Source organism: Nipponia nippon, unplaced genomic scaffold (assembly GCF_047370975.1).
Source record: "Nipponia nippon isolate SJK-2023a ecotype South Korea unplaced genomic scaffold, ASM4737097v1 scaffold_3, whole genome shotgun sequence".
In the NCBI taxonomy this organism is placed as follows: Eukaryota; Metazoa; Chordata; class Aves; order Pelecaniformes; family Threskiornithidae; genus Nipponia; species Nipponia nippon.
In genome coordinates, this window is record NW_028262347.1 from 113,206,032 (window position 1) to 113,228,850 (window position 22,819).

General features: G+C 40.5%; 2 protein-coding genes across 8 annotated transcripts in view; one reads left to right on the forward strand and one right to left on the reverse strand.

Moving 5' to 3' along the window:
• Nucleotides 1–12,526: 12,526 nt before the first annotated feature.
• SFR1 (SWI5 dependent homologous recombination repair protein 1) lies at nt 12,527–17,915 on the forward strand. 7 transcript variants are annotated; one of them, XM_087766121.1, is made up of 6 exons: nt 12,584–13,127; nt 13,696–13,800; nt 13,948–14,066; nt 14,904–15,019; nt 16,194–16,580; nt 16,881–17,915. In XM_087766121.1, the coding sequence occupies exons 4-6, from the start codon at nt 14,924–14,926 to the stop codon at nt 17,070–17,072; spliced, it is 675 nt and encodes a 224-aa protein (XP_087622247.1). In that variant the 5' UTR covers nt 12,584–13,127; nt 13,696–13,800; nt 13,948–14,066; nt 14,904–14,923; the 3' UTR covers nt 17,073–17,915. The 7 variants fall into 7 exon arrangements, with proteins under 7 accessions (XP_087622250.1, XP_087622246.1, XP_087622252.1 ...); XM_087766120.1 differs by lacking the exons at nt 13,696–13,800; nt 13,948–14,066 and adding an exon at nt 12,531–12,572 and having other exon boundaries at nt 12,967–13,127; XM_087766126.1 differs by lacking the exons at nt 13,696–13,800; nt 13,948–14,066 and adding an exon at nt 12,541–12,572 and having other exon boundaries at nt 12,967–13,088.
• Nucleotides 17,916–18,959: 1,044 nt separating this feature from the next.
• Nucleotides 18,960–22,819, reverse strand: part of CFAP43 (cilia and flagella associated protein 43) — a 49,791-nt gene continuing 45,931 nt past the window's right edge. Inside the window, exons 37-39 of the mRNA XM_087766871.1 lie at nt 21,568–21,648; nt 20,304–20,457; nt 18,960–19,649 (exon numbers count right to left, since the gene is read on the reverse strand). Coding sequence (XP_087622997.1) covers nt 19,492–19,649; nt 20,304–20,457; nt 21,568–21,648 — 393 coding nt within the window. The 3' untranslated portion in view covers nt 18,960–19,491. The remainder of the gene's footprint in view (nt 19,650–20,303; nt 20,458–21,567; nt 21,649–22,819) is intronic.

Consider the following 22,819-nt stretch of genomic DNA (forward strand, 5'->3'; position numbering starts at 1 on the left):
TCATTGAAAAGGTTTGGAGAGAGTAAAGTGTCCACAGCATGCTGCCCGCTCAGTGGTGGTTATCCTGGAGGTAATACAGATCTTCGCTCTGTTCATGAGAAGCTGGCACAGACTGAAATTGGCAGCCAACTTTGTTCCACACTGGGATATTTTTTTTTTAAGATCTTGGCCAAAAAGTACAAGGTCTATCTTTCTCAAATTCTGTTGTTATATATGGATTTTTACAAATACTCATTATTTATCTCTTTCACAGTGCCTTTCATCTGTATCTTGTTGTGTTGAAATTAATTATAGCATTTGTGGACTTCCTTCTATTTTGATATGCCAAAACTTCAGCAATCTTGATCAAGTTTCACATCTACATCTGACACCCTGGCACAGACTTCCTGACCATTCAAATGTTCCCACAGAGACAGAACAACAGACCAGACCCACCGGGAACAGTCACAACATAGGCTGAACATTTCTTTTCAGAAACCGTTCGGAAAAAACAGATGCAAGGGTTAAAATAAGCCAGTCCCCACACATTCTGTTTTGCCTTGACTCCGAGTTAATTATGAACAGACATACATAAAAGCTGGAAACTGTGGTTGGAGTTACGGACTATTAGAGACACACCATTTATCAATCGTTAGAATGAGAATAAATATTTGAGCAAGAATATAGAAGTCAAAAATCATAGCTGACAGCTCATTAACAAGTGTTTTTCAATCTGTTTTACGATCCCTCACTGTTCTTTAATCTAAAACATCTTTTAGTTTGCAGCTTTCTTCTTATGTGGGTTAAAAGCAGTATTCCATTCGTGGTTATCTTCTGTATGCTTCCATTCCCTCACACCTCTCCAAGTTTCTCACTTTTCATTAGAGATTATGCTTCTGCAAGCAAATCTCTAGCCAGAAACACCTTTGCCATACAAAATCACAAATGATACACTAATTCCAACCAAAAACTGTTTGTTGAAGGATAAACAAAGAGAAGATTTGTGACCTAGAAGAGAACAGAACGGATTAGTGTGGGTCTCTGGCCCTTTGATATTATTTATTTCTGCTTCATAAGGACACAGAGGTACAATGCAGTCTGTGGAATATCTACCCATGTTTATTGGTGTAGTAGTAATAAATATAGTAATAATAATACTAATTTCTACAGAAGTCATGCAGCTCTTTCATGCATGATGGTCTTACAGTTAGTTCATGCACAGTTAGAACCCAGATGTCTCCAGTTGCTGCATCTATCACAATTCATCTAATTGATCTGTAGCTCATTGTTACAATCAAAATGACAACGTTAAGGTGACAACTGTAGGGCCAGCTCTCCAATATCCCAGAGCTGATTGATTGGGACGTTTTTGTTTTCAGCAGGACTCGTATTTCTATGGAGCTAGGCAGGAATGCTTCTTCATTTTAACTGCTGACTTCTTTCACACATTTCTCCTGATGGTTACAAAGAAAAGGTGATCCTAAGCTGGCTAGGGTCACACTGCTTTGCACAGTGGGGTTTCTCCTGGAACAGCTCACCATTTTTGCAAAAGGTGAGTATTACAATTTCAGTTGCAATGAATAAAAGAACAAAGATGTAAACAAGGAATATTCAGAGAAAGATAATGAGCAGTAGCTGGCTTTACTGGGAAAGCCTCTATGTAATCTGGCTCCTAGGCTCAGAGTTACTCTTATACTCCTTCCTCTCCCCAGTAATGGCCATCAGTGATTCTACCACTCCTTCACATGTTGCCTGCAAGAGGATCTCATTTTACAAACCAGCTTTTCTCCAGAGCCAAGAAGGTATTTAAAGTCAAAAGTAGGAACAGAAATGGTGGCATGATGGCAAGTACACTGCGCTCCAACTGCTCAGCTGGTAGGGCAGAACCCTGGGGAAAAAGTAAGCTTTTATTTTCAGTGTCTTGCTTATACCAGGGCTTGAACACCGACTTCATACTAGCAGATTATTTTTTAAATAGTTCTGAGTAAGACACTTGCAAGTGAACACTCAAAACTTGGGTCCAAGCTATTTAAATTGCCTCTGCTTCCAGTTTCTGGCAGTTTTTCTGACTTGGCTCTGAACCTTCTGACTGTGCCCATCTCTATTTTCATGTCTCTGCTTGAAAAATCCTGTTTCTTATCCAAAGCACAAAAGTATTGCCTTTCCCAAAAGCCAGGTCTGTTGTGTGTCATTTCTTCTCAGCAAGATGACTGGCTGGAAACTTAGTTGTTATTCAAACTTTTCATTTCACAGCAATTCAGATTCTCATTAATTTGCTTCCATCAGAAGTTCAGCTTGTGAGACCTGTGATAACACACAGCCTTCTCTTATTAAAATCAAGGCATCCTGGGCTCATGTATTTCAGATGTTCCTGCTGGCATGGGTCTTTCTGGGTATATTTATTGTTATCACAGGGTTGCCAGATGCGTGTTATGGTGGCTGCTTTCCTTACCCAGTGTCTGCAAAGGAGCTGCTCTTTGGATTCTACTTTAATAACATCCCTGATTAAAGTTGTCAGCTCTTCAGCTGACAGACAACTTTGTAACCACAACACCTAAACGTGTTTTTAGTTTCCAGCATGAATTAAAGAGTTCAGAGCAAAATATTTATCCCCCCACCGCAGTATTAAAAATCTGTACTAAGGAAAACGTTCTCTTAGGTACGATGGCAAGATAAAAATAATGGATAAAACACAGTATAGATGGTGATTGGAAGTGAAGAACCCTCGCTAGCAAGTATGTGTAGTTTCTGGAGTTTTGTACACTGAGTTCACTGAACCCAGTTTTTTGGAAAGATGAGGTACCGACAGGGAGCCCAGTAAGAACACTGATCCACTGCTCCCCCTTTTGACAGAATAATATTTGCCTAAGCCTATAAAGAAGAATGCTGTGAGAGTCTTTATACGTTTATTTTGATGTACATGTGTAATTTTAAGCACATAAAATTATACAACTGTAGAAAATAAGGCTGAAAAGGCCTTCAATTAGGTACCTCGTCCATCTCTCTGTCCCAAGACCCAGCTCCACCTTAACTATTCTTGATAAATTTTTCTTTAAAAGACTTTGAAAAATTTCCATGAGGTTTCAGAGCCTCCCGAGGTAATCTGGTCTGTATCTCACCATAGTGCTGTTAGAAAATGTCTTGAAGTTCCAAAACAAGTATCTCCTGCTTCAGCTGAGGATCACTTCCTCTCTTCCATTCTCAGTGTAACTTACCTCCTTTCTTGCCACCACCTTTTATGTATGTCATATATGCCATTAGGGTTTTCGACAGCAGACTAAGCTTTTCCTCTTCCTGCAGCTTTCCTCAGACACTGAGTTTCCTAGACCTCTGATCACCGAGAACTACCACTGGCCTTCATGGGGACTACCCACATGCTTAAAGCTACATGCATATTTAAGTACTGTGCTGAACCAGGGACTTCATTCCTAGCATTGCCCAAGGCTGTCAAACACATGCCTGTCTAGTTTAATTGCATGACACTTCAGTTAATTACTGTTTTGATAATAACAATCTGGCAGTTTTGCAAATGTCTTTAAACTTGTAACTGCAGGTAAAAACTACCATATTTTGCTGGTGAGGGACAACCAGTGCCGAATTGTTGTGAACCTCATCCACCTGACCAGCAGGCAGTGTTTAACTTAACAGTTTTGTAAGGTATTTCCTTAACAGTGCAGGCATGAACAGTGTGTATTGGAAACTGGTGTTCTTAATATGTCTAGAAGCAAATTCTTTCGCCAATAAACATCCATGTCCAATACCTAATGCTTACTGAGACATTGACACACACATATATCCCCACCCTCATCAATAAAGAGGTTCGATCCCCTCCATTTGAGTACACAGAATGTGGCAGACAGAAGAGCATCTGTGGTAGCTAATGCACGCCAAGCGTATGCAATCAAGCAAAACATAAAGAAATCAACAAGCCAATACATGCACACAAAATATTATAATGAAAACTTAGGAAGACAGAGACCAAGTGGGAAGAAAACAGAATGGAAACAGAGACTAAGCAATTGCCAGAGTCAAGAGCAATCAGCTCACAGGAGGCAGGGCAGTGAACCATGCTTGGGTTGATGTTAAAGGGCTATTAGAATTACATGCTCCTACTTCTGTTCTGTTTACTTCACTGTATCTATTTGCAGTGTCAGTGGAATCCTTCAGCTTTTGCTAAAACAAATGCACAGTGTCTGCACAACCGAACAACAACAAACTAGTGAAAAAAGACCAGCATCTAGAAGCAATACAAGTAAGTGTACAATAAAAAATCAGGATGTAGAGCTCCCAACATATAAACAACTTAGCAATAAACAAGCATATGATCAAATACAAGAGAATTGTTTGTTATGTACTTGTGTGCATGTGAAATATTCACAGAATATTTCTGTGTCAAGTATTCAGAAACTGTTAGGGACAACTGCAAACAGTATTTTAAAGCATTAGAAAGAATACGCTACGAGTACCCCTTCAATGCATTTTTTAATACTTTACCTAGGATCTGCATTTTTAAAACATCATTGGGAAAACACAGTCAACATTCATTTGTGGAATATATTCTAAAGATGCTCTGATTTGAACACATACCCATTTCTTCATGAAAGAAGCTTCCTGATTTGGTGACCACCTCTTGGGATTCCTCTGCCTGAGATGATGAACGTTAAGTCACAGCTTAATCACTCACAGCATCAGTGCGAACATGGCTGCATCTGTCGGGCATAAATGTAAAGGGAATCTTACACTGCAGCTGCATTGATTCTAGTAGTGGCTTTAATAGGCCAAAACACTGAAGAAGGCTGCATCTCCCACTTAGCTGCTTCCTACAAAGAAAGCATTTGAGGACCATTTAATCTTACCCCACTTTTCCTACCTTTCTTCTACCCAAAATATGCAGATGAAAAAAATTCTTGCAAATTAATTAAATGAAATTAGTTGCTGATATAAAATCATCAATGGCATGAAATCAGCTAAGCTAAAGATGAAATTGGCCGATGTGGTTTTGCTCTTTCAAAAATAAGTGCAGCAATAATTAATAGCAGCGATAGGGTTTATCACGATGACTTCAGGGTGTGGGGCTTGATCCTCCACATTTTGGATGATAAACATTGCAACTTCTCCATCGTACCTTTGAGGACGGTTCTTGCACATAGGTTTACTTAGAAAAGGAAAAGTAAATATTTCTGTGTAAGATATATACATGGGCCATGTCCTTACTATTTTGTTCTTCCTCAATGGTATTGCTCCTATGCTCCTGGTGACACACCCAAGTCTTAAGAATGCATCACAGACTGACTTTACCACTCTGGCCTGCTTCTGAAATTTGGCAATATGCATGGCCATGTATATTTGGTGGTCTCAGGTTCATGCTAAAAGGAAAATGTATGAATTCTTTAGCTTCTTGAGGTCAACTTCTCCACTGCCTGGTGGACTCTCCAGAGAGCTGTACCTCAAGTTTGTTGTCTGGTGTCAAAATTAGACTGCAGGCTTGACCATTAATACTCCATAGTACATCTGGAATAATGAGATTGGCAGAACTGAGGGACATTGCCTGTAGCACTGAGCAGAAAGGGCAGCACCTTCATTTGCAGTTTTCCCAGCAGTGATATGCAGTGAGTTTGATGTTGCAAGCCTGCATCAACTTTCAACATCTCACCAGTGTTGGCTTTGGAGACATATTTGTACTTCTCACCTGCAAGATGTACCGATGGTGTAACTGAGAAGCTGGAGATCAGTGAGGAGAGCTATTTATTTGTTCTAAGTGGAACCTGAAACTCCTTGAGAATGCAACAGCAAAACACCACGACCTTCCAGTAACAGGCACTGGCACAAACATTCTGTCTGGAGAAGAGATCCTCCTCTTTGCCATTTCCAACCTCTGCCTACTGTCCTTTTTTTTTTTTTTTTAAAACACATCTTTAGAAAATCAGCAGTTACAGCTAGGTATGCTAACTGGTAATGCAAAGTAGTAGTAGTTCCTGCATTATAGCGATATTTGTAAGAAAGCATGTCTCTTCAGGGTTGAGAGAAAAGCTTAGGACAAGGAAGTGTTAGACCAGAGGCAGTTTAACAGCTTCTAGGCTTGATTTTAGAAAGTGAGAATCCTGCTTTAAAGAAAAAAAAATCTGACCCAGAATTCCTCGCTGAAATGGAAAAGAAAGATGTCACCAAACAAAAAAAACCTGCATGGAGTAGATGATGATATTCTTGATTACTCTTTGTACCCAGGTATCACACGTGATTAAGTAGGGTGCACCCATATATGCACTGGTGATCTTAGAAAAATAAATCCCACATAGGACTTCCCATCCAGACATCAATGTGGACAGTTTTCAGGTTAGTCATGCCTGGTTTCACAGACTCAAGAAAAGGCAGGGTATATGCTAGCTAAAATTCCAGGGTGATCTATCTGCTGATCTAACTCCTGTGGAGTCTTTCAAGAGAAAACTTGTCAATACATACCCATGTGTTGAGTTACCACCAAGCATTTAACAGTGATGAAATAGCTTATTCTGGCATATGTTACCCATAAAATACTTGTAATTAACTCCAGGAAAAAATGCACTAAACTTTAAAACATCAAAACCAGAATAAGTCGTCTTTCAGCTGTGAATGTATTGGGAGGTTTCCAGTTGCAGGAGTGTTACTTGAAACGGTATGGCACGGCTGTCATCAAAGCAGCTGATGATGAAGAGAGCTTGTTCAGTGACTATCGATATGTGTGCTGAAGATCACTGATGCCAGGACACGACCTCAAAGCTATGTGGGCTACCGATGGGAAAACTTCCCCAGTTAAAGTGGGTAGCACTTGCTAACCTGGTTCACCAAAGAATTTTCTTTCTTCACTTAGCATCAGCTCAGCATTCCTGGACTCCATTTAAGACAAATGTTCTTCACTCAAAACACAGTTTCCTTAATGTGTCGAGAGGGAGACTGGTTGCCTTCTCACGCATTAAACACAGTGTGAAACACTTATGCTAATGCAGTCAGCTGTAATTCCAGTATCTCAGCACCACATGAAATCATACCGTTAGCTCACTCCATATGCCACACTTCTACTAACTGCCATCAGGACAGCATAGTTCTGCTTCCCTTCAGTTCACCAGGAACTTTCTCAATGACTTCAAATGTCACAAGGGCTAAGGTGCCCTTCCGCTGTAAGGCAACACGAGAACGATAAAAATAATGTAAGAATAATCACTTCAACCCATTGAGGTTGTAAGAAAATATTACACGCTCATCAGTAAAGCTCCTTCTGTATGCCTGTGTACAGAAAGGGACTCAAAATACAGTTATTTCAGATATGTACATGAATAGAAAATTTGCGCTGAAATTACTTTGGAAATAATTGGAACAAAAGCAATACAGCTCACAAACAATGAAATATCCATTTTGAAATGAGCCATAACTGGCATAAAGAGCATATTACACTCAAGAAACTAGCAGAAGTCAAAAAGCTTCACTGCACATTTTACTTGCTAAAGGAAATGGCACAGAAGACATTCTTGTTGCCTTCCCTATAGCTGAGTATTTTGAGAGGATGGGTGATAAGCAAGTATTTATTGAGCTCCCATTGCCTGTGAGTACCTTAAGTCTTTTGGCTTTTAAAGAATTTGCTTCAACCTTTTTATTAAAAAGTGAGAGTTCACAATTCTTGGTGAATTGCCTGCTTCACAATCCTGAGGCAGCTGTCCTTAGACATGTGATTTTGTTTGCAGGAATAATACACAGACATATCCCCCATATCACAACAATTATACACACTTAAAACCTTATGTAAGTTACTAACCATATGACCAGGAAAACAGGGGAGAGCTTTAAGCCAGCTCTCACATGAGTGTATTAACCTGTGAGCCTGGTTTGCAACATAAGCGTGGTCAGTGCCTGGCAACATTGCCACATTGATGCCTCAGCTCTCTAGACGTGACTTTATTGTCAGCAGTATCCAGAGATGGAAAATTCCCATGAACACCACATTCGTATTTCATCCTTAGGAAAAGACCTCTAAATTTTTATTTTATAAGGCTTTCTCTAGACTCGGGTAAATGTCCTAATCTGTTTCTTAATACCAGGGAGGAAGTGTATTTTTAAATCCTGCTTGCTGATGCTGCAGTTTGGTAAGGAAGGAGGTGTGCTTGGTAGAATGGCTATGTGTTCTAAAACAAAATGATAACCAGTGATGCTGCTCAAGTGACGATGGACACTACTCACCCATGTCTACACTCAGAGCAAAAGTGAAACCCCCAGGACTCGAGGAAGAAGGTAAGGTGTGCATCTCCATCTGTGCTTACCTGCTCACTGGGTCCACCTAAGGCCTACAGACTATGGGTAACTGCCCTCAAACCAGCTCGTCCACACTAGCAAATAAACCATGTCCACTTTTTCAGCTTCACCAATTTCAGTAGCACAGATAAATGTGAGCAACCCAAGAGCTACACGTGCACAGCATGAAATGAACTTTTGTATTAAGTATGTGAGAAAATGAAACGACTCTTCAAGCTCCGCTACAATCCAAATACCTTTAACACAAAAATATGCTCAGACCATCACAGATGACAAAAGCTGTACCAGGGACTAGTTTGGGCAAGGGCTTAGATTTAAAGGCTTGAATTTTCTTAAAATAACGATCAATCAGTTCTCCAGCAAAGACAAGAACACTGAAGGTCTGTTTATTGTTTCCTTTGTCTGGTACAGTCTCGTAAAGACTTCAAACTGTAATTTTTGGCATGACTATGTCAGAGAAAATCCCACAAGCAGACACAAAAATAAGATAGTCTTATGCCACTCCCTTTTATTAGCACTGTGCCTCACCCACTTGGTTATTTGCACATGCAGCAGCGAGAACTAGGAAGCTCGTCTCAGCTGGCTCTTACATTATCTTTTGTAATGGCAAATTGCAGTGCCTCTCAGCTACAATAAATTATGTCAGGTTTTCTTTTCAAGACATGAAAATTGGAGTAAAAAATAAGGGATAGTCTAAGCTAGCCCCAGATGTAAAGCAGAAAAGGCAAAAAAATTTTACTTTTGCTTTAGCTTCATGCTGATGTCATTCCCGTAACTTCACTGTAATTACTGGACACTTGCACCGTTATGAGACCAGGATCTATCTCCCAAGGACAGGTTTTATTGTAGCAAACTGGTTTTACTCCAGGAATCTTGTCTATTAAGCCCTTCCCTTGATATATTTACATGGCTATAAGCAAGTCAGAACATTTTTCTGAGGAGTGAGTTGCAGCCAGCAAAAACACAGCCCTAGGCCCATGCTGAAGTGGGTAGGATTTTAAAAATTTCGGCAGCGGTTAGTGGTTAAGCACATAAAAACACTCCACCCTCCTGCCTCAGGCAAGAGAAAATATGCAGATGGTGCAGGGTGTACTTTATGCGTCAGGATACATCATTTGGCTTTAAACAAGATCAACAGATTTCAGAAAAATGAGAGAAGGGGGTAATGCGTATGTGCCTTAAGACTTAGTATGTTGACTAACATCACAGTTACTCATCGGCAATGTTTAGGGACAAAAGGCCTGGTCGTTGTGCCCTTCAAGCTGTTAAATGGAAGTTTTGTGATGCTCCTGGCACTCTGGAAGAGAAGAACCCATAAAGGTCAAACTGGAGTCTCTAAACCCAAAGTCAGTACCCTTTACTGTTACTCTCCACTTTGGCTTTGCTACTACAGATGATGCCCATAGGGGAATATAACATGTTCTTGTCCTGTCAGCGCTGGTGTGTGAGCCCTAGTTCTTCTCTGGTAATATAAGATTAATGAAAGTGATGATACATAGAGAATATCTTTCAATTGTGCAGACGAACTGGTGTAAACGGAAAAAAAATAAAATCCAATCACTAAAATGTCATCACAGAAACACCAAAGACAATAAAACCAGGAAGCACATTTTCCTTCTGGTTCTTTGGGGAAACAAGTTTCTCTGAAGGGAAGCAATATGTTCGGCAAATAGAGCCAAATAATTTTATTACCTGGTGCACAATTTCCTATGCAATTTTTTATTTTATTTTGCTTACTCCAAACTATTCTGATCACAAAAGGAATAAAAAACCATAATCAAGCAATAGCATTACAGTGCTTAATAAAGATTGTACTGCAATGAACTTGCTAGCTGTGTGCACATACTGGCGAGCTTAACTGAACAGTATGAGAAATGCTCTACAGCGTGCCATAAACATGCCAGTATCAATAACACATGGATAATCTCTTTTTCTCAAGGGAAACAGATGCGCACCTTTTCAGCGGAAGGTTTTAGTCTGACTCCTGTTTGCCATCATTAAATTGCGGGTAGAATAATATCCATCACTATTGGGTTTCTGCAATAAAAGTACTGGATAGTCACTGGATGGTGACTGATGACACTCTAGTTTCCAACTCTGTCAGGGGCCTTCTGGCAGATCTTGGACAAGTCATGTTTTTGCAGTACTATGTGTAAACACCAAGTAAACCAATAGGTAAACGTGGTAAACACAGCTAAACACTTAATACCAACCTGAAAAGGATCTCTTCCTAGTGATTACCCATCAGTGAATCCTGATGATAGTATTTCCTTTTCTCTACTCTATGTGTAGTACATTAAACTCATAAACCCAATGTGTGGAACCGTCTTTCTACATTCACAGTCTCAAGCAGACTGTAGTCCTCACTAGGGGTGGGGCACGTGGGCGTTGCTCTAATAAAGTAGCAATGATAATGCACAGGATGACTTTTTCCTGTGTTATGTCCTGTAAAATCTTACTGGAATCTCAGCTGGCAAATGATCTAAAAGTTCAAACTTTGTGTTGTTCTTGTGCAACTCAACTGTTAACATGTCTGTACAACACAGCGTGAGTAATTTAAAGCAGGGACCATCCCTGAAACAGAAAGAAATATGTTGTGAACTTGGAGACACGCCATCTCAAAGCTCCAGTGTATTTGTGATCCAACGCACTTGATAAATTTGCAGCAGAAGTTCTATTAGCACTTTTACTGTTGCACTCAGCAGTCCATTTTTAACATATTAAAAAATAAAATTATGACATTAAATTAGCTGCTGGTATTAAAAAAAAACCCAACAAAAAAAGTGATAGGTTTAAAAAATGCCTCCAAACTGCCTCAACAGCTGAGGCATCATGCGAGTTGTTTCGCTGGACAGTTATAACTGATCATACAACTTAGTCACGTAATCTAACCACATTTGCTACTGAGAATATTATTTCTAAATCAATTTCACCCATAGATAGTCAACTCCTATACAAGGAGTAATCAAAAGGCCCCAAGTTCTCAGTTTTCCCAAAGTGACTTCATCTAGATAGGCTTTGAATGCTTAGATACTTTTTACTGTAAGGGAAAAAAAGATTGCTATCATCCCAGTGAAATTCTATTTGAAGTGAGTGAATCTATGTGTACTTATGGTCAAAAGCATAGCGATTGCTAACATATTATCACACCTACATTCATTGCTTACTCACCTCTCAGTGCAAGAGCGTATCTTGTCTCAATACAGAGGGGAGTTACACAAGGTGAAGAGAAAATTGAGCATCCTCATCTGTGGTTGTGAGGAGGAACCAGGCAGGAAATTAATGCATTTCTGCTACACAAGGGCATGATCTAGCGAGAGCGTGTGGGTGCCTGTATTCCACGTGCAACACTCCTGTGTGAGGCCTTGACAGACAGCATGGAGCAGTTCAGCTGTGGACAGTGCTGGAGGAACCACTGAAACATCATCTACACACAGCAGGCTGGGAGCTATTGCCGTTATGGCTTCGGCAGCTCATTTTCTCAGTCCTGACAGCTCTACTGGAAAAATATTTTGTACAAATCTGTTTTGAGAAACATAAATCCAGGTGGGGAAACCCAGTGTGCGGCACGGAAGGGAAGTTTGCTGAGAAATGAAAATCACACTTGCTTCAGCAGCGCCTTTGAGCATCAGGGCACTCTCCAATCCCACTCTGAACTGCATGACTGCCACTACAGCTGGGCGCTTGTCACAGTCACAATCCACCTGCCTGTTTTTCCAGTCAAGTTTCTTCATTTTCACTGCTTTCTTGTTTTCTCACAACCAAGGCAGCGCTGTTCAGATCACGCTTCTCCCGGTGCGTTCCTCGGGTACAGTTTTTCCCCTTCTGTGAGGAGACAGTGCCTGAGGTAGAGGTGACGGGTGGCTTGAGGTGGAGAGATGTGGTCCCCTTGGCTGTGCCGACAGGCTGGGCCTGGGCCTGCCCGGCCACTCATGGTGGGGAGTGCCCTAACTTGAGGCTGGAGCCCCCCTCCCTGGCGTGGGGACACTCGCAGCGGGATGGCACCCGGCCTTGGGCAAGACCCCAGCCATGGGGCGGCAGGCCCACGCTGGCCTGAGGGACACGGCATGGCCTAGCACGCCCAGCTGCAACACAAGTGCGTACGCGCCGCGCCGCCCGGCCCGCATTTACCGCCCGCCCGAGCGCAGGCACAAGCTTCGCGCGCCCGCCCGCACCACGGCCCCGCACCGGGCGCAGGCGCACAGCAGCCTGCGCGGCCTGGGCACTCGCCGCGGCGTGCGCAGGCGCCCTGCCGACGGCCCGCTCGCCCCGCCCCTTTCCCCCGGAAGCGGGAAATTGAAGCGCTGAGGCGGGTGAGGCTCGCTCCGCTCGGCCCCTTCCCCTGCTCTCTGAGGGGAGCCGGTTCTGCTCCCCGCGGCTTAGCGGTGTTGGTATAGAGGAGGGAGAGGAAAGCGTCCCTCGGGGCTGTCTCCTTCCTTGACGCCCAGCCCGGGTCCTGGCCCAGAGGGCTCCTAGGGGCGGGCTAGGCCTCGCAGGGGCTGGGGGCCCTGTGCTCCGGGAGGGGTCAATCCCGCTCCGCGGCCTGGGAGCAGCCTCTGGCTTAGACTGTGATTGCGCTGCGGGTCTCTGCTGTGCTCCGTTTCTGGGGTGCCTCTTGGCCCTCCGGGGTGCATCACCTCAGAAAGCGCTCCCCGGATCTGTGGCTCTGCTTGTGGGCTGCCCAGCCTTCTTTCTGCTTCTCTGTAGGGTGGAAAAGTAGCTACGGGAAAAATTGTTACTGAGTGTTAATAGAGCCTTCGGTTGGTGAGAGGAGAACGTAAAAGGAGTGAATGCTGTTACACACTGTAGCGATAAGCAGGCAGACTGAGGTAGGCAGCATCAGAGACTTAGCCAAAGTGCAACATCAAGTAAGTACTCAAGTGCAAAATTGTCTTTTCCCCTCCTGGCCCCAGTTTTCCTTACTTGCTAGACAGAGTTATTCTTCTCTGTGATAAATAGCATCACTGCTTGAAAGCGTAAAGGATTCTTAGGCTGAGACCTTGGGGAAGGATTTAAGGGTGCAGGAGATCTATGTGAATGTGCTGCCAAAGAGAGAGCTAAAGTAACAGCATTAATGAACCACTGGAAAAAGTGTTCACTGTAGTCATAGTCATTTGAAGGCACATAATCTGCATTAAAATGTAAAGGCAGAGAGTCACAGTTGTTATTTTGAAAGAGTTGAACAAGTCTGTTGAAGCTAGCTCTTAGGCTTGAATTTATTTTGCTGCTTAGTAAGATGTGTTACACATTTGTGACATACTGTATTCATAGACGTGATGTAGCTTTTTCTAGGCTCTTGCTTACATTAAGAAATAATAGTGATAACTTGCATTATATTTAATGGGTGCTGTGGGTTTCCTGTTTAATTGATAGATTGCTAAAATTACCCGATTAACTAGACTTTCTTTACTAAAATCTGTTTGTGTTTTTAAATAGAATACCATATGTTGAATTTTGAACAACTGGCGGGAAATGTTGACTTGTAAGATAAATGAGGACCTGCGTCCTTTGGCACAGAGCCAGGAAGACCAGGGTTGCTGGGTTAGTAAGGCTTTGGCATGCTGAAGCTTTGGTGTGTTCCTCTGAAGAGGAAGCCCCTTGTGCCAGTCTTGTGTTGCCTAGTGACTTGTTTGCAGGATTTTGTTTTTAAGAGGCTTCTGTTTTGAAACTCCTAATTGCAATTTGCAGGTAAACAGAGGTGTAGCTGATGATTTTCCAGCTGCATTTTGGTGATTAGCAGGTGGTTCACAAGTGCTAAACTAAGTTCAACATTGCCAAATCATATTGAAGTTGGTACCTGCTGAGAGGTATGACTTATCATTTTAATTAAGGTGCTTTTCTGAGCAACTGGGGATGCTTACTTTAAAATTCTACTTGTATCAGTAATTACTTTCCAAAGCAGCATCCCCAGAAGGATCAAATGAGACAGTGGATTATTTTCACAGACCTGGGGACCCAATTATTTTGTTTTATAGGAAAGATCAATTGTTTATACATGTGGACAGTAAAAATCTTGTGGCTCCCAACAATCCCTTTATCACTACTTGAGATGCAGTTAAATGTGAAAGGACTGGTTCTTCACAACCTGGCTTAGTAAGGATTATTCCTTTGAGTTAGACAAGCAGTAAGGGTCATTCAGGTTAAGAAAATGCAGTTTGTTTGGAGTGGGCTTTTTTTGATGAGTCTGATGTTGCAGGATCTGACCTTGGATTTATAGGCTTAATATAATGGATTTGAGTGCTTCATAAGTTGTCTTGCTCCTTTTTAACACTTGGAAGAGGATATCAGATTGAAAAAAAAAAATATACTGGAGAATATCTGTAAGACTTTTTATAATATTTTTCATCTTTTTAAGAAAAAATTCCATAGAGCTTTATGAGTGAGAGGAAAAAAAAAATCATAGTAAGATACTTTATACCAGTTAGTGTCATTCATCCTCTTGAAGAAAAGCCATTCACAAAGCAAGATGCCACTTAGCATGTGGAACAGTTGTGTAACTTATGCAGATGTCTTTTTGAACTTAACAATTAGAAAATAAGCCTTAGTATTTCTTATTAGAGCTTTTTACTCATCTCTACAGCCACACGGCTCATTATAATCAGGTGAAAATGGCACCATACATAATTCATTCTGTCTTTTAACAGAAACTGCTATCCATCTCGAGATGGAAGAACCAGTGTTTGATAAATTGACATCTTTGTGCAATACTCCAAAGGATTCTGGGACAGCAGCTCCACAGGGGACTAGTTCAGGGAAACAGGTATGAAAGCTTATTTGTTTTTCCAATAAATGTGACTCTTCACAGTAATAAAAATGCTTGTGAAATCATCAAGTAGTTGGAAGTCACTGCGATAGTGTTTGCTGGAAGGCTGAAGATAGGTAGCTTATACCTATAGCTACAAGGTTGTCCAGGTGAGGAATGTGCTTGGTATACTTTGCTCTGAACATGCAGATGTTTGCTGTGAATACAAAGTGATGGAGCAGTACATCCAAAATGCCATAGTAATAAATTTAAATACTATTTGTGGTGGTTTTTGTTGTTGTTGTCATCTTCACTGTCATCTTTCACAGTTTTCTCAAATCCTGGTTTTCTGGGTTGCTGTGTATGCAGAATGACTTTCTGTGACTTCTGCTTGCACTTGAACAAAGTACACTGCTTTCAGTTTTTATATTCTCCATAATGCTCAGGTCTACTTTGGTGCCCATCCTAGCCTGTGTTATGGCGATGCTGTCACGCTCGGCATCTGGACCTATGCAGGATAGGGCTAGTTTGCAAGTGTTCCTTAACTAATCCCTCTCTCCCATATTTCAGTATATTATCACAGTTAAAATGTTAGACGCAGATTATTAAAAAAAAAATAAAATTAACCTCTTTTGAAGAAGAATCATTTTTTAGCTGCTTATCAGTGAAGGATCTCAAAGCATGAACAAGTCAAAATTATTCTGATCATTTCTGGTACTCTCAAGTAGAATACAGATGTTTTATACTAGTGCTAGTACAGAAAGTGTATGTGTGGTGGGATGGAACAGCAAAAAAACCCCATCCCTTATTTCCATTAAACTAGAGGGGGAAATTGAACATGATGGAATAAAATCAGCCAAGTTGAAATATGCTGTGTATCTTCTGCACAAAGACTAGATGAGTAGGCTTGCCTCAGTGGAACACAGGATTTGCTCCTTAAAAACATGGAGGTACATCTTTCCAGATCTTGTAGCTGTGTGTGCAAACACATGTGAAAGGAAGAAGTTAACTTTATGTTTGTGAAAGCTATAGTGAGAACTACGAAGTCTGGCTTTACAATCAATGATCTTTACATATATGACACATTCTGTGTAAATAATAACCAAGGCAAACAGTTCTTTGAAATTTGACACAAAGATTAGATTATTCTGATCATTCTGGGTTTTTTTTTCTGTTATCTTTATTTTTTTAGCCGCTGAGTGCAGCTCTGAGGGAGCGGTTAAGGAAAACAAGACGTTCATTTAATACTAATTTTACAGTGGCAAAGCGGCTCAAAATAGACACTGAAGAAGATGACTGTGCTGATGCTGACAAAGGGTGCCTGCCAAAGACAAGTACAGATTGTTCCAGATTACAAGATGGTTCTGAAAACCTGGAAAGAAATGGCACTGGACATACATGTTTCACAAGTTCCTTACAGGAAAATGATCTCTGTGGATCAGCAGAGAATTCTTCTGTGCTACAGGCTGATCTTAGTCAGCAACATTCCCTGGAAGAAAAAGTAAGGCTGGTAAAACAAGTGCAAGAGAAGGAAGAACTACTTCGAAGGCTCAAACTGGTTAAGATGTACCGATCTAAGGTGAGGCAAACCTCTGGAAAAGCAGTTTTAAGTCATTCTTTGAAGTAGAATTCATAGTCACTTATTGATTTAACATATTGATTTCAATTTATTGATTTAATTTGATTTATTGATGTAATTAATTTAATCAAATAAATTAATTTAAGTTACCTCATTTATTGATTTAAGCAACGATACTTTTTTTTTGTGTAGTGTTTGTGTATTGTTTAAGGCATTTTATAAAAATAGACCTGCAGGGTAACAAAAACCCCCACATTTCAGCAAATGACAGATTGTTGTTTTGTTTTGTCCCAATTTCAGAACAACCTGTCTGAACTGCAGGCTTTGATAGTGAAATGGAGAAGCAGTACACAGCTGATGCTATACGAACTACAGTCAGCCTTTTCTGCAGATGGCAAGAAAGTGAGTCTCACTCAGCTGATAGATACTTTTGGATTAGAAGACCAGTTATTGCACTACAGCAGAACAGAAGAAGATTTTGTAGATGTGTAATCAACAGGTGCAAAGCTTTCAATTACACACAGGCATAAGCAGAAAAGACTGAATGAATTCTGATCAATAAGAAGTGTTGAACAAACAGTGGACTCTATGCTTTGAGGGTAGGAGGTTTTCTCAGAAGATACTTGTAAAGCTGTGTACTTAGATACAGTAGGCACTGTAAAAGGCATTACTTAGCAGAAAAGATTGAGCTCGTGCTGTTTTGGAAAACCTGGCTTGATAACTTGATCAGTGAGTAGTTACTTAATAAAAATAAAATGAAATCCAGTCATACTTTAACAGGTAGAAGGCAGTCCATTCTTGGATTAGTCTTTGCATGGTTACTTGTCTTGAAATCATGAACTCAAATTAATTGTCATTTCTGTTATGTTCAGATGGGGAAGAGTTCAGTTCTTTGTTCATAGATACATCTCCATTTTACAAAGGTCTTCGGGCTGCCAGTCAGCTAACGACAGCATTTTGTGAGTTAAGTAAAGGTAACTAATTTTCATGTTGGTAATATTCTGAAGCTGCAATGAGATGTTCTCAGTAGCTTTATTACTGAGGGAAATGTGCCATAATGCACTCATTTTCGGATACTGGTCCAGACCGTTTTCTTCAGGGAAGCTGTCTCTTAAGCATTCTGCCACAGCCTGAGATAATAGAAGGGAAGGCAAGAAAATTGCAACCAACATCTGTCTACTCTGCTACTTCATGTGAGAGCCAAAGTGTTTTCTCTCTTCAAATAAATAAGAAAAACAAGGCCTTGTCTAATGGGAGTGCTTCACATACAGCATCATAAAGCTGAATAAAACGTCATCATTTCATTTATCCTCCAATAAATGTTGCCTTTTTAAATGTTTTGTTTTTTTTTTTATCTTAACTTGAAATTGCTTATTTTCTCATGATGGCCTATGCATGGAGTGCGGTGACTTCTGTCTGCTTCTGTTTCACTTAAAATCATTGCTCGTCAAGTATAACAATACATAAATCTTAACTACTCTACACCTTTCCCTGCTATGACTATTGTTTTATATGTGCTCACATTCCTTATTGGTTGTACTGTAACTGTTTTGTTTACAGGTGGCGTTTCCTTAACAAGGGAGTAATTTCTTATGTATCTCAAGGGAAAGAAAATCAAAGACCATACAGGCCTTTTTAACACTGATAGGGCTCACTAGACAAATATGTACCCACAACTTGCTCTTAAGAATACTGAATGTTGCTGTCCACAGAGAATTAATGAAGAACAACCTTTATTGCTAATCACATTTTGAATACTACAACACTATATCTTCTGCCTCTTTCGGTTAATAAAAAAAGATGATAGTGCCTGGTGAAGGAGGTGGTTCTCTTCCCTGAGATCCTTGGTGAATTTGGAGCCCTGTTATTTCTAGGGAAGTTTCAGCAGGAAGAAAAAAGTCGTGCAAGAAAAACGGGGATGTAATTAGAATCCTTACAGACCCCAGTTAGAGATGATAAAAAAGGAGGTGGGTAGAAGATAACAGCAGAAGTAGTTTTCCTTACAAGTGTAGAATTTTGTTAAACTAAGGTATCAAAGCTATTAATGTTCTCATAATGGAATGAGTTTAGATTTTATGTGAATTTGTGAAAGGAGAAGAAGAATTGCCACACACCATGGAAGAGGGAAATAAAAATCGGTGAGAATGCATGAGCAGGCAGATCCTACTCCAGCAATGGTTAATTTTATCAAGGGTTCTTCATCTTAGCTGTCTTGGAGAAATCTGGCAGGAGAATAGACCGCATATCAATGGGAAGGGGTGGGAGATAGCAGCAACTATTTCAGGAGGCCAGATGCTTCCAAACCTGGTTTTCCTGTGATTTTGCCAGTGGCAGCAGCCACAGCTACTGGTGGCTGTGGGTAATTATGCTGTCGTAAGCAGCAGCAGCTTTCAGGACTGGGCCAAGTAGCACACGTGGTCATGCCAAAGCACACCTTCATCTTCTCAGCCACTGGCACCTGCGCCATCACAGGTGTAAATATATTTTAAAAAGCAAAATTAAGGCAAAGCCACAGACGTGAATTTTAGCAGGTACAAATTCATGGATTTCTTGCAGTACTTCACCTTCAAAATGTTGTACAATTGCGTATTACAGACTGAGGATATACAAATACACCTGTTCTTCTAGCGCTCTACAATTTCTTGTACCCTTTGTCTTCTGTAATGAGCTATATGGTTTATATAATCAAAACAGCAGAAACGCATCTCATGAACTGAAACATAATGGGGATAAGACTAGGTATAAAATGTACAAAGCAGAAAAACGTGTCTTTCAAACTGAAGTTATTTTTTTAAAGAAATTACAAAAGAAATCATTTGTGGAAAGAAAAGTTCAGGAAGAAAAGGTAGATGTCCAGGCTCTTTTTCTTAAACAAGACCACGGTATTACAAATCTACCTGGACTCTGGTTTTTAAAGAACAGGGAATGTTCTTGATCTCAGCCTTTCAACTTCTGCCTGAAGAATTTCAAAGTGTTCTTCCTGTTCCTTTACAAGACCCCGTAGGTGTTTCTGCTTCAAAATCTCTCGGTAACGCTGCTTTGCAATCTTTTTGGAAACGTGCTGTGTGTCTGCGTAAAACAAGATATCGGGGTTAGCCTGTACTCGTAGGGGATGCATAGTCTATATTTATATTGGACCTGTCCCGAGGTTATACCAAGTTCTGTATAAAATAGGCAAGCATTTTAAAAAAGGCTCACAGTTGGGCTTAAGAGTCTTTATAGTACTGAATAAAGCAAAAAAATTTCAAAAAGGCACCGGGCATACTTCCTTCAGTTTCTAGCAAGTACCCACTGTTTTGAAAATCTCTTAACTCTTTTACTAGTGGAAAGATTGCTAGTTTTCCTAATAGTGACTACTCTTTCCAGCTTCATGTTACTTCCTCTGTTCCCTTGAATGGGTGGAAAGAAGTAGGTTGAACAGTTCTAAGAATGAAAGTATGTTGTCTAATGAAGGTAGTAATGACTGTAATATTTTGACTTAAATAGTTTCAGCAATTCAGTCAATTAACTTTGGTTACAAGAGCAACAATCTCTAAGTATGCTCTCAAGTAAACGATGTTAAATCGTTGTGGTAGAAAGGGCACTGCTAATTGTGCGCATACAGGGATAAACAGGTGCTCCTTGCCCCTTCGCTGATGCTGACAGAGAACAGGACCATCTAGCCTTGGAGATATTTTCTGAATGTTTTTTGCTTGTGACTTAAAGTGCATTACTGTGACTCACCGGCTGCCTCAAAGATATGCCTCCTTTCTGAAACAGAGACAAGCATTTCTTTCAGCTCCAGGCTGAGCTCGTAGTTTTCTTGCTCTTTTAAACTGATGCACTTCTCCAACTCTTTAATTCTTTTCTGACGGTTCTTCACATTCTTCTTGTGCAGCTGTCCATTTCCAAATGAATAAAGCAAATATATGAGCTTATACAAAAGCTGTTCAGACAAACTTTTGATGGAAACCTATAATTTTAAGCACTGCATGGTAGCTCAATAAACTTTAATGTATTTTGATTTGACTAGTAGCACATTCTAGCTTTACTTCCTGTAGTGTCTTTCGCACACACTGTATTCCAGTATGCTTTATGGAGTTCTAATGTAAGTGGCAGACAAGGAACAAAGAGGTATGGGTCAGGGAGAGAGATACAGTAAAGATAAAACTTGAAAGGCAAAAGGAGGAAAAGAAGTCAATGGAATCAGTGAGTTGAGAACACTCTCTTTTCTGCTAGGAGCTGCTGAAGAAAGGGTTGTTGTGCTGAAGCTGTCAGATGGGCTGTACAGGGACAAGATAAATACCAAAGCTTGAAGAGGAGGCTGATGCCAGCCAGAGCAACCTGGAGAAAATCCAGTGGAATCACTTAAAAACAAGGATAATCATAATTTGAGTGTTGAAATAGGTAAGGGAGCCAGCAATTCAGATTGTTGTGTCTGTGTTATTTTTAATATTGCAGGGAACTGATATTATGAACAGGTTGGCACTCCTGGAGAGAAACATTAAGCAGTGAAGACTGGAAGAATGCTTCATTAGAGATGGAAGAGTGACTTTTATAGGCAATGCTGCGTAAGAAGTGATAAGCAGGTCTGCATTCAGATGTTCAGGAAGGAATGCATTTAATTCCAGTAACAGAGCAAGTAGATTTCTCTCCATAGGGCTGATCTATGCAGCAATTAATGTATGGTGACTGCTTCCAAAGACTAGAGGATTGCTGCTGTAGACAGCTCAGTGCAAGTTGAAGAAACTACAGAAAGCCAGGTGAATAAATACGTGTGTGTATATATATATATATATATATATATATATATATATATATATATATATATATTCATCCGTGTGTGCTGTTATGGCTATGCTCCAACAGTCCTTGAGTTAGCTGGAGAGTTAGTATGCCTACATCAGTTGCAGTTATTCCTTACAAACACCTCTTGCTAATGAAGGAGAGGAGGTGCATTTAAACTAAGGATGTGTCTCTCAAATGTGGTGGTTCACTTAGGTTTTACCTTATCCATGATGCCAAGAGTCTGCTCCATCGCTGAAATGTGGTGGGCGATGTGGCTGTCATAGTTCAGCACAGTTAGGAACTGAAGAATTAAAAACAGAAAGAAATCATCTTATTAAGCCTGTTTGTTCTCAACAATTCCACACTTCTGTAAAGACAATCATACTATGTGAAACTCAAAAAACTAGAATTCTGCACAGTGGAAAGGCTTACTAGTGATCATAAATGGACATGGTAAAGATACTCTTGGATGCTGTGTGAATACTAGACTGTACAGCTGTTAAAAAGAATGTTATCTATTATGTGTTAATGGAAACAAAGACCAAGCAAATTTGTTGTGAAGTTGTCAAAAAACCCAAGCTATACTTCTGCTTATACAGTAGTCTAAGCTAACACAGCTGGAGGGCAAACTGCTGTACAGTCTGTCTTTAGGCCAGAGAAAAAAGTGATTATTTTCAGAAAATGTATTAAAGATTTTCTCTTGGGAACACTGCTACTAAAATATCTCTTTATCAAATGACAAATGGTAAAACAGGTTGTATGACCCATAATGGGCAGTAGACAGGTTTTGTGTAGATGTAGATTCATCCTTCCAGAGTACTGCCGACCAAAGTGACAGGTAAAATTTTGTGGACTGCTCTAGTTAGAAGAGGAGAAACAGGAAAGACCCAGCAGACTCCTTGCCTACAGCACCAAACTGCTTTCACTCACTCCTTTGCTAATAGCCCTCATTGCAGGTGTTCTCAGGTCCTTGCTCACGTGCATTTATCTAAACCATCCTTCTTTCTGTTCCTGTTGTTGGGGTCTCTGTTGCCTTGTCTTTCCTACTAACCCCACATTTCTACTCAAAAAGTGAAGCAACATCTAGCCCCTCAGAGCATTCAAATTCTGATTAAACTGGTATGTGCCTTTGCTATGGGTAAGTCTCACTCCCTCTGAAGGGCAATAGTTCTGCTCATCAGTTTAAATGAAGTTTGAGCTAATGGCAGCACTCTGGTGATAAATTTGCTAGAAGAACTTTTCAGTGTGTTGTCACATCACCTCTTTGGAAAGCCGTTTTGTTGGTGTTAGTTACAGAAGTCCCTTGGCTGTGATTCAGAAGTGAACAAGCATTTTGGTGAGTAGCAAAACAAATGAAGCCTGAGCAAAACACGTGTTTTGGATTTTCTTTTAATCTTTTGATTGAGTTGCAATATCCTTACCTGCTCTCCAACATTCTTCATTTTCTCTGTGCTTTATAGCTCTCCCCGCAG